The following is a 12,178-nucleotide window of genomic DNA, read 5'->3' on the forward strand; positions in this document are numbered from 1 at the left end:
AATTAGATTGGCTTTCCCTCCAGTGTTGAAATTAGTTTTCTTATACCCCAAATCAATCTATAGCAATACAATATTACATTTCATACACACTATGCTTGTGTTTTGAGTTTCACATTTGCTATAAAATCAAGAACTCATGTTGTGGCTGAAAGAGGTGCCCTATGCTCTACGGTAGCTTTTTGCCACTGTGATAAAACACCTAAGAAGAACAGTTTAAACGAGGAAGGGTTTACTTAGATCACTATTTCAAAGGATTCAGTCCATGACTGTCTAGGATCATTGCTTTAAACTGCAGGACATCATGGTGGAATGGTGTGACACAGTCATCTTACGGTAGCCAGGAAGCACAGAAGAAAGGAAAGAACCAGAAAGCAATGTTGGGAGGACAAGATAGACCTCTCAAAGACACATTTCCTGTGACCCTGAATCCTAATAGTCCATTCAGCTATAAATTTGTCAGTGTCCTAATCCATCTACATGGCTTACACCTGTATGACCCAATCACCTCTCTAAGCCCCACCTTCAAGCATTACTGCACTGGTGATCAAACTGTCAGTACATGATTCTTTGGGTGACTTTTCATATTTAAACTACAGTGTTGCCTAATTCCAAACCCAAAGTCACATGGCTATAAGCTTTCAAATGACCTTCTTAGTTGGAAGAAAGGAGAGGCTCGATCCTCAGCTGGCTATAGATGGACCACCACTTGAAGGAAACAACTAAGGAAAAAATAATAGGAATAACAGCAGACAGCCTCAAGTATTTAGTGGAAGAAATAGTAACATGACTCAAAATTCAGATGAGAAGAGTCTAGCCACACCTTTGCAATCCATGAACTTCCACACCAAGATTAAGAAGGATTAACAAACTACTTATGAACATGATACATGTTAAACAAATCACGCTTGTTTTATGCTAATCCCTGTTTGAAATGGTGTAGTAACTTAATCATTATCTCATATCTATAAAGTTTACTATTAGTTCTACTTTATGGATGAAGTTATTGAGGTACATGAAAAATATGTGATCTCCTTGAGATCATACTGATTATAAGAGGCAGTTCAGGGATTTGTAGTCAGTCTAGCTGTAAAGTCCAGCTTTATCAACATATAATGCTGCTTTGTCTCTACACGTATATGAGTTCACACACATACACACACACCTTTCAAATTCTGAACGGTGACACCTGAAGGAAGAGATCATCAGGCCCACTCCTTTTAGTGAAATGTAAACAGATTTCCTTAGTGTCACCAAACTCAGCGTACCACTCGCCTCTGTCTCATGACAAATGACACTCATTGTCAATCAAATTAATCACTCTGGTTTTAATTTTTTCAAAAAGCAAAAAGAACATTTAATCCCAGGCTTTTTTTTTAATCTTCCAGGATTTTCACCTACGTGCTCTGAAGCTGACACAGGACCTAAGTAACAGAATGCCTGGGGTCTCCAACACCAAGTAGAGTACCATGATGGATTATCCCTCATGTGGCTGGGAGCAGAGCTGTACCAGGTAGTCACTTAACTGATTAACAGAAAAAGAGTTCATGAAAAAGGAAGCCATGGGACATCAGTGTCATCATATATGACAATAAGAGAATTTGATGTGGGACAAGTTTTTCTCTACTTTTATTGAAACACCTAAGATTAGAAACCTGTGTTTTGTAAACATGACCTTGATGCTTCTCTGTTTTGCCCTACTTCAAAATAATGACCCTATGATATACTCCTCTTCTGTCAAGAAGCAAACTGATTGTTTTATTTTCCCTTGCATTGTAGCAAGTATATCACTGCACTACCTTACTGGCACATCTAAAGTCCCTGTGATAAAGTACTATCAAAGGGAAGATCAAGAATGATTTAGTTGTGGAAAGGATTTTTTACTTTAATTCAGTACAGGGCCAAATGTTGCAATGAGAAAGCAGTATTATTTAGATTACTGGGAATTCTGTGACCACCCTTCTTAATCCTCTTTGCTTTGATTGTTTTGACATATCCTATCATTGATCAGCTCAGATCTCGATTACAATAATCACTGAAAACTGAAGAAAGTGTTTTTAAAAAGGTCACTTCCTTGTTTCTAACCTTTCAACTCTATTTTAATTTTAATTGTAAGAGTATATGCACAGCTTACACAGAAAAGAATTATGATGAATATAATGAATCAGTCAATTCACAAAGATATCTTAAAGGTGAATAAGAAGCAAGAAAATAATTTTGCACTGAGAAGGCTGTTGACAAAGGACAAAGAAACCAAGTACAAACTACTTTAAGAAAGTCTTGAGTCAACTATAGTTGAACAGGAAGGAAAAATATCAAAACTTTCCCTACGAGAGCCCAGAGTTATTTGAATTTAAAGAGGCAAAATGAAAATGTATACATAAAATCTATCACCTTTATCATTGTCAGGATCTTCTTTATTAAATTAGAAAAGAAATAATAGATATAAAATTAAAGTAGAATACATAAAAAAGGGAAAACATTTAGTTGTCTACATTTAAACTTGAATTTCAATATGCTTTCTAATACACGTGTTAAATTACAATATCACAGATTTCAAAAAAAATTACAGGTGTTACCCAGAAGTCACTCACCAGGCAACATCAACTCATAGTGAAGCCAATAAGATCAAACCTTTTACATTTTCATTTTAAGAAGACTGCTTCTGGGGACATTATATAACCAGGCAGACAACTAACTTCACCACAGCTTTCGGATAAATCACAGAATTAACAGCATGGGAAAACAGAGGCAGAGGCTGAAACAGCCTTGGCCTTTAAGGTTTTCCAGTTCCCATCAGTCACACAGAGTTGGCTGTGGTACTTACCGCATTAAAATTGGGGAAGAGGTTGACTGCAGCTGCAGTGTCAAGAGGAAATGGAAGAAATGGTTTAATATCCAGCGATGGCTGCAGAGGAGGGGCTGGTGGACGGACCAGGGCTGGGAGAGCAGGACTCTGGCATGTACCACCTGGAAAAGCAACGGTAAAGGGAGCAGTTAGTGACACCAGACATGGAAGAAAAACATTGCAATGTCTGTTAGACAAAAAGGCCACCTTTTGGGACACTGGGAGAAAAAAAGGTACATGAGGTCTGTTTCCTTAACTGAGAACTGGCCACTCAGCACATTTGCCATTAGGCAGCAGGAGCTGCTGGAGCTGTTTCTCCTTGGATTGTAACTGTCTAGTTATGTAAGTACAGTTAAACTTTACAACCCGGATTTTTTTCCCTGTCTCAAGTCCTGGATTGGGTCAGCAGCAAACCTGGAATCAGGATCTCTGGGTGCAAAACAGAAACACTGTCCTTTGCTCACTTCTCCCTCTTCAGAAACTAATCTGCTAGGAATATGTTCCACATCTGAGCAGTTGTTTAGCAGAACTGCTGTTTTCCACCAATCCAAAACTCTAGCGGTAAGATGACATGAATCTGGCACAGAAAGGAAGCTTAACCACAAACATGGGCAGCTGTACCTGGTAGCTGTGGAAACCAGAGGATTAAAAACATGCAAACTCACTGCTACAAGCAAATCTTTTGTGAACTGTTCTGCAGCCCTATAGCTCTTAGTATTCAGTAACTGCCTGCCACTGCCTCAGCCATGAGTAGGTGGAACTTAGACGGGCACTAATGAGCAGGCAGTGGAAATGTTATACCAACAAAGACACCCTCTTTAAAAGAACACTGTTTGCAAGAACACCTCTGTCCCATTGGGGGACTCTAATATGCACAGAAGCTGGAAGGATGGAAGCTCAGCCTTGGTGTTGTGTCTCCACTATTTTGATAACAATCCAAAGCATCAGTTTGCTATTAATTAAAGGCTGTTTGAATCCTAAGAAACTGTTAAAATATTGCTAGCAGTCTTCTAATCTGGGCAAGCAGCAGACTGTAAAAACCTGCTGGTGAGACTCCAGGAACCATTAGGGAAACAAAACACAGTGAGTTTTTTCTTTACCACAGAAAATAATTCTAGGAAGCTAAAGGAAGAAGGTAAGTTCCTATCCGTGCCATTTACTTGCCAGACAGCTCATTCTTACGACAAAGGAGAATGAGGCCGCCATACAAATTATCTTTACAAAACTGATGAGCAGCTCCCTGGTCAACTGCACATGGACCATCATCCTGCCCTGAGTCAGTTACTAGAGCACAACGTAAACATTCAGCAGTGATCCTCCAAGGATAAGTCTAACTCTGTTGGGCAAAGAATCTGCTAACAAGGTAGATGACTTAATGCCTCCAACAGAAGCGATCAGCACCATATTTAATTAACTATTCGCAAGAACCATCAGCTCCCCTGCTCCCAGGTATAAAATCAGTTGGAGTCAAATTAACTAAAAAGCAGTATTTCTATCATTGTTTTACTTCCCTGCTTCAATATTCCTTAACAAGAACCAGGCTAACAACTGAAGTTCAAATCAGCAAACCAATTTTTTAAAAGTACAAAGTAGGAAGTAGAGGGCAGATATTAAAACAAACAGAGATAAAAACAAAATACAATAAACCTACATTCTCCAGAAGACACCATAAACTTATTTTATTGTTCACCCAGTAGTGCGCTGAATAGCTGTATAATTTTTTCTAGAGAGGGCATCCATAAAACTTCAGTGATAGCCCTGCCATGAAGTTAGTATTGCTACAATTTTCTCTTTAATAAAAACTTAAAGAACCAAAATTAATATTTGGTTTGTGCCTCTTTAGGAAACTAAGAAGTAAAATAAATTTTGCATGGAATCAATGATGTGGTTTAACATGTCCACAAATAATAGCAAGCTTCAATAATTTAAAATTGTTTTCATGTACGTTGCACATAAAATAGATTGATATATACCTGTTACCTTGTGTAAGATCCACCAAATCAAGTTCACCATGTAGAGAAAAAAATAAATCTTATAAAACCGTTAGCTGTTTATGTCACGTTTACAAAAACATTCCATTCTTGTAACTATACACATGCCATTGGGCAGGAATGTACTGGACAATTATTTTTAAGTCCTCCTTTGGCTCAGAGTATCCAAAGAAGTTAAGGAGTAGCTCGAGCTTAATTCAATTTAGCACAAAGTGAAATACAAAGATAAAAATATGCTGATTTATTAGATAAATTTAATTCACTTCTCTCTCCCATGTCCAATCTTCAATATTCAAACACCTCTCCTACCTGTTTGAAAAGATATATAACAAGCTTGTAAAAAAGCAGCGAATATGTGACTGCATATTCTCTGCCCACTTTTTACACAAATCCAGCTGTAATGGATTCTGTGGTGTGTTTCAAGGCCTCTCTTTGAAACTCTTAATTTGAGGAACTCTTTTGAAAGTCTCTAAGGAGTAGAGATTGTAAAAGATAAAATATATGCTTTGTATGTGAGACTCTATATTTCATAGCCTCAGTAACAATGTATATAATATTAATAAAATAAAAATATAATCAATTATCCAAATTTCAGAGGAGTTACTGTCTTTCTATGTCAAATTTGTTAACAAATTAAAAGATACTAAGATCAACAAATTAAAATACATTCACTGAGTATAGAATACTTAGCACTGAGTGAGGTGTTAAATAGAGGAAGAAATAAGGTAAAATAAGGGATCATTAAAGCTCACAAAATTCTCCTTTCTTTTTTAACATCTGTTTCTATTCACAAATGAAGTTGCCAATAGTGAACTACAGAGAGAACATATTAGAGATCACTTTGGTCTACTCACAAGACTACTACAAAACTACTAATTTGTGAATCTGAAAACAAAAAACAAACAAACAAACAAAAAAACTGACTCATTGCTACTCCTTAATGAAGACTGAAAACGTAAGACATATTTAATTCAAAAGCCTGCCTTTTTGAAATTGAGCTTAAAATATAAACTTAAGTGTTTGACTTAATAATTTATACAGATAAACAGGAATTCTAAACTCATGGCTGCCACTTAAAATGTAGTATATAATAAAAGACAATGTCTGTGAAATATTAAGCACAGAGTCTGGATAACTGAAACATTCAATTTCTAATAGAATATATCCCAAAGCACTTGTTAGGGCTTCTGAAAAATGTGAATTTAGAAAGTGCCTCCAAATCTTTATCTTTGTTTATTTTTATTCCTGCAGAAAAACGTTAACAATAAGAAGTTAATTTGTAAATTAATATTGTGAAATAATCCTTAGGAGTGAGACAGCTTTTTTTTCTTCATAATACAACAACTTAACCTTAAATTCCTGCACTTGATCCATTTAGAGTTCAATAAACAGTCACAGAAAACCTGTTTCATAGTTTAAACTTAGTCTCAATTTTAGCCTACTACATAACCTTTCATCTCCCCAGATGACAATCAAAGTTCAGTATGATTTGGGTATATGTGACTATATACATATGTATGTACTTATTCAAATTTTTACTTATCTATATTGAAAAGCCTCATGCAATCATGGACACGGCTGAATCTTGCATTTGTGACTGGTTCGTCACCTAGCATGGGGTTTGGTAGAGTGCTTCACCCAGTGTGTGGAACTGATACACACAATACGCGCAGGAAGAAGGCATGCATGCCCTCTTCTGCCCTTTCTCTCTCATTGTTTGTAGCCACCACAAACTGCTGCCCTTCAGCTATGCCATCCTGCCTTGGAGCCAGCAGAGCATGGACTGAAACTTCCAAAAATTGTAAGGTAAATAAACCTCTTCTTGCTTCACTTTGGGCATCGGGTATTTTGTCTCAATGAGAAAAGTAACCAAGACAATTTTATACTGCACATTAAATAGTTACATAGGCAAAATAAGTTCTAGAGATTTACTGCCCAGTAGGGTCACCATAAATAACAACAATGTGCTGTATACTGTATTTCAAAAACAGTAGAAGAAAGGATTTTGAATGTTTTACCAATGATAAATGTTTTGAGAATATATTTACTCTAATTTGAGGTTTCTACAATGTATACAGGTATTGAACTGTCACACAGTATCCCATAAATATGTATAATTTTATGTACCAATAAAATATTTTCATTCAAGAAAAATATATATTTTAAAAATTATCTAAAATTAAACTATTAAATTGCTCATTAATAATAAATTTCTAGAAGATACCTACCGTATGGAAATTGGATTTCAAGCATTTACTTGACAAAAAATCTAGTATGTTGCATAGGAAACTATTAATATTCATTTACATTTATTTCACCTGGAATTTTCCATGTCCATTGGGAACAGAGGGCCTCACTATAGGAAACTGGAATCTGTATGATAGTGCGCATAAGAAAGTTTAGATGTAACACCACTAATAGTGGAAAATAAGTGATGAATTTGGAATAAGGAAAAAGTTGATTGCACCAAATTTTAGCCATAGAGCCCTATGATTGCTGCAATTGGCTAGAAAAGGTGGGGTCCATAGCTCTTTGGGGCTCACATTTCACCACAGCTTGCTCTGGGTTCTAGACTCAGAGTTACAGTATTTAAGGATTTCCCTGTTAGGCTGTTGGTCTTGTTTTAGTCCCACTGATTTCTATTACTCTTTCTTCCTTTTTGGAATGGGAGTGCTTACCCGGTATGACAATACCATTTAACTTTCTTTCTTGATTCTACTGGGAATCTCAGCTAAGAGTGCAATTTGAGTCTCAGTTGAGACATTGGTCTTGGACTTTCCAGCAATGCTAAGACTGTTAAGATTTGGATAACTCTTAGAGACAGACTAAATGCAATTTGCATAAAGATGTGTATGCAAATTCTCTAGGGGGCAGGGGAAAAATGTCATCTAGATGTTCCCCTAAAGCTTCATGAGATCATAGGTAGGAACCTTTGGAAGGTGACTGAATTGTAGGGACATTACAGCTGATTTGTGTTAGGAGATAGGGAACAGTCAGATCAGGTAGCTCATTGTGGGCTTGACCTGGAAAGGCTGTATTTCCCATCCTGGCTTCTCCCCTTTCTCTCTCTGCTTCTTGTCCACCATGCCATGAGAAGTTCCCCACCAACATGGTTCTCTGCAATGCTATCCTATCTTGGAGCCAGTCAATTTTAGACTGAAATTTAAGTCAACATAAACGTAATACTTTAAGTTATAAGTGATGGGTATTATTTCACAGCAACAAGGGAAGTGACCACCTGGACATAGATTTGTTAAATTAAGCAAATTAGTTTCCTTCCAGATAAAATAAACTGTTTTTAAAACAGCAAACTTGTGAAAGAAGTTTCATTACTGCATTTAAAAAGACAGAATCCAGGGCTGGGGATTTAGCTCAGTGGCATAAGCGCCTGCCTTGCAAGCAGGCAGTCGTGAGTTCAATTCCCGGTACCAATAACAAGGAAAAAGACAAAAAAAAAAAAAAAAAAAAAAAAAAAAAACAGATTCCCTGTAATGGTAAAGGAGATGTTAAAGAATATAAAGTATTCATCAAAGATACTTACCTAATACCAGAATATGCTGGCAGTGTCTTATGTTTGTAGAGAAATCACAGAAGATATGAATACTATGTCAAATATGTTTCAAAAGCTCTTGAGTTTACATTCTTAGTATCTAATTGCCTAATCAGAAAACAAATACGCATTTTTCATTTGCCCTTATGCAGATGCCTCTCAAATACTCAAGACTGCCATTTGGGCATTACATGGCCAGTTTTACTGTGAAGATTATTTTTTACTCCTTGTCTAGGATGACTACATTTCTACTATGTTTCTTTAAACTTCAATGACCCAAATACCTATTTAATTTCTCATTGTATAAACGTTCCAACAAAAGCAGTACAATTAGAAAATTATTTTGAATTAAATTTTGAATTTAGTATAATTTGTTCATAATTGTTTCAACAATGCTCTGTTTCCTTGTTTTCAACAGCTGATTCACTTATTAAATTTGGCAAGAAGACTTAGCACTTTGTCTATCAGGGTGAAGTTCCCTATTAGCTATTCTTGGGAAGACAATTCACATGTTAAAATTAAGACTGAACACATGAACACGAGGTGAAGCACTCCTTCACACCAGACACTGAATGTTGTCTCACATGTCCTGTTCTTGACCACAGGAAGCAAGGTAAGGACAGGTGTATGTGCCAGGGCAAGCCAGGACACCATGCTAGAAACACTGACTCAAGTCATTTCCCGAGACAGTGTCTACAATTCCATTATCTTTGGAGGAAAATACATTTGACTGCTCAACATATTGACTTGCTCAAATTCTTTACAAATTTTAAGTTATGGAATTTAAAATTTCCATTAACTCACCTAAAAACGTATTTTGTAAAAAAGCTAAGACAGACACATTGATATTATTGGTCACTATCACTGAATGCCATGACCAAAACCAAAATACTAATGTTGCCCAGGTACCAATATTCTGAGTTTAATCTGCACTAGGAGAAAAATCAAATCTCTGACTTCTTTAAATAACATTCATGAGAATTTCTGATGCATGGAAACATTAGAAAAAATTCTGTTAGGAAAGAAATGGTGAGGCATTTTAGACACATCCCTTAGTACTCTAGCCTTTCTTTTAAATAGTGCATAATTCAGGACAGGTTCATGCCTCACAGGGAATCAAAAGACTTTGCCTGGAAAATTCTTCTCAGGTCAGCAGCTATTGACACAGAACAGAAAAATGGAAAATTTTCCTCAGGAGGAATTTCCTAAGATTTAATTTCAGACAATCAATTACAACTAATAAGAAAGTTACTCTAGTCCTGGGATGTCAAATATGGCAGTCATTAGTCATGTGAAATACTTTAATTTTAAATTAATTAAAACTAAGTCAAATTAAAATTTCAGTTCCTCAGTCTCACTAGCCACATTTCAAATGTTCAAGAGCAGCATGTTTCTAGGAGCCAATGTGTTATATACTGCAGATAGAAAACAGTTCCATAATTACAGAAGGTTCTATTAAGCATCTCAGATCCAGTGCAAAACCAACGTTCTCAAGCAACAAATATTTCAGACACAAACTGCTTCACCCAGACAGTTTTCAAGTTCACTGCTGATAGAGAAGAAATCTCTTCTTTCTCCCAGGTTCTTTACCTTTCAGACCTGAGAAGAGAAGTTTTCTCAGAGTCAAATGTGGACATTTTCAGAAGCCAACCACGTGCTAGAAAGCACTGACCATCCATTCCTAGAGATAACACTGGCAATCCACGCCACCTTCATGTGTGACCAGTGATGATAAAACTGAAAGAGCACCTAAATCTTAAAAAGATCACGCTGAAATGTTAATGAATGAGTTCCTCCAATGAAAATGGTCCTGTGCCCTCACACCAAAGAAACAAAATGGGACCAATCTAAAGACAAATGGATGCTTATTACTATTTAAAAACTTTTGGGAGTACTATCATAAAGCTTTTGTTTTACCCAAAGAAAGTCAAAATTAACTCATGTTGTTAGTTAACACAAGCAAATGCAGCAGTGAAACCTGTCTTAGTAGATTTGTCTCTAAGGGTAATTTTACTCATAATGTCTAAGCTTGGCCATTTCATTTATTAAAAAGAGAAACGAATTCTACATCTTACTACATGGTCATGTTTATTTGTCATTTGTACCTCTCAGCTGATTTAGCTTTGTAAACTGGCCCATGAAAAGTGTGAAAAGGCTGTGAACCAACATCATCTAGGGCTTTAGAAAGATTAAGCTAGATTTGGCATCACAGAGATTGTTGATGGGCTTTATGAGTCATTAAACTGTAGGTATGCTCATGGAAGGTAAGTAAGCAGGATTTGGAATGGAAACTAGAGAACAAATAATATTGACATTTTTGACCAAAGTACAAAACAGTAAGGCGCTGGTAAATAAAAGTGATAAATATAGAAAGAATTGAGTCAATGAAGAACATCTAATATAACTCATTTTAAAAGTATTTCATGTAGGGCCGGGAATTTTTTAGGGGTGTAAGCGCCTGCCTGGCAAGCACAAACTTGTGAGTTTGATCACTGGTTAAAAAAAAAAAAATCATTTCAAACAGCATTTCAGGGGGCTGGGGGTTTAGCTCAGCAGCACAAACACCTGCCTTGCAAGCAGGCGGTCATGCGTTCGATCCCTGGTACCTTATAAAAATGAAAAAGACAAAAAAAAAAAAAAAAAACAGCAATTCAGGCTAAAACACGTGTCATAACTCATGGTGATACATTAAGGATTATTTATCTATAATATAACCAACATAAACACATATTTTTTAAGCCTACATCAAAGTACAGCAAATAACTAGTCATCTATTTCTAGCTCAAGATTTAATTTTTATATGACTTCCTTTATTAACAGTTTGCTTCATGTCTCTGAAAATGTTTCTACCAGCCCCGCTGCTCTATGCAGCAGAGGCTTCCATCAAGTATACATTACCACATTTGAAAACCACATATGAAATTCTGGCTGTCACAAACCATGGTCTACCTTATTATTTCTTGTCTCCTGACAAGGATTCCTTGGTACCTATTTATTAAGTTATATGTCTGTTTTGGGAATGATTGGATGAATGAATTCGATAATAAAATCACAACCTTCTGAGATTTTATTCCCTTCTTCTTTCTTGTCCAAATTAACAATGGCATCCATTTGAAAACCAGCAGCTTCCTTGAAAAACTAGAAGTACAGAGGAGAATAAACAATCCTGAGAGTTTATTGGAGTAAGAGGTGAGGAACTCTAACATTTCAGTTTGCCTTGGTCAGCTTTTCATTCCTGGGACAAAATACACAATTTTAAAAAGGAAAGGTTAATTTATTCCACAGTGTCATGGCATTAAAAACTGATGGTCAACTTAATGCCAGGTGAGTTAAATCAGCATGGTGCTAAGTATAAATATCCCACCTGAGGAAAGTTGACAGCATAAATAGACATGGAGAAGGAGAAGCGAGGCATTGTGGGTTTCTCTAAATGTTGCTGTTTGAGCCATTGGCTTTCCTGGAGGAGCTCATCATGACTAGCTTCCCCAGTGTGAATTTGACCATTGTCATCAGAGGAGCTCAGGACCTTTTGGTGTGAGTGGCTGTGGCTCACTTTGGGGGAGCTCTGGTCCTTACACTGAGCATCACTTCCTGGCTCCGGAGGGGAAGACATGTGCCATTTAATCTCCAGGACAAACTCATCATTCTGGCTTTCTGTCATGTTTTCGACTTATCTTTGGAGGAGCTCTGGGCCTTCATGTCACTGAGGATGGGTATGGTATTTTTCAGGACGGCCCTGGTCCTTGATTTGAGCATGACTTCTCAGCTCTAGTGTAGAAACCTCAACCTACC

The 12,178-nt window shown here is 36.6% G+C and overlaps 1 protein-coding gene and 1 long non-coding RNA gene across 8 annotated transcripts in view; one reads left to right on the plus strand and one right to left on the minus strand.

Moving 5' to 3' along the window:
• Positions 1–12,178, minus strand: part of Znf385d (zinc finger protein 385D) — a 980,325-nt gene that overhangs the window by 233,046 nt on the left and 735,101 nt on the right. For all 7 annotated transcript variants that reach the window (XM_063257002.1, XM_063257004.1, XM_013144077.3 and 4 more), the window contains one exon: positions 2,825–2,967. In XM_063257002.1, the coding sequence (XP_063113072.1) occupies positions 2,825–2,967 (143 nt within the window). The remainder of the gene's footprint in view (positions 1–2,824; positions 2,968–12,178) is intronic.
• Positions 1,291–10,461, plus strand: LOC134477838 (uncharacterized). Its single transcript, XR_010050075.1, has 3 exons — positions 1,291–1,510; positions 6,560–6,642; positions 8,805–10,461. It is a non-coding gene; the product is annotated as an uncharacterized LOC134477838 (long non-coding RNA).

The sequence above is a fragment of the Cavia porcellus genome, unplaced genomic scaffold (assembly GCF_034190915.1).
Source record: "Cavia porcellus strain 051 isolate PalLab524CR breed Dunkin Hartley unplaced genomic scaffold, mCavPor4.1 scaffold_10, whole genome shotgun sequence".
Lineage (NCBI taxonomy): Eukaryota > Metazoa > Chordata > Mammalia > Rodentia > Caviidae > Cavia > Cavia porcellus.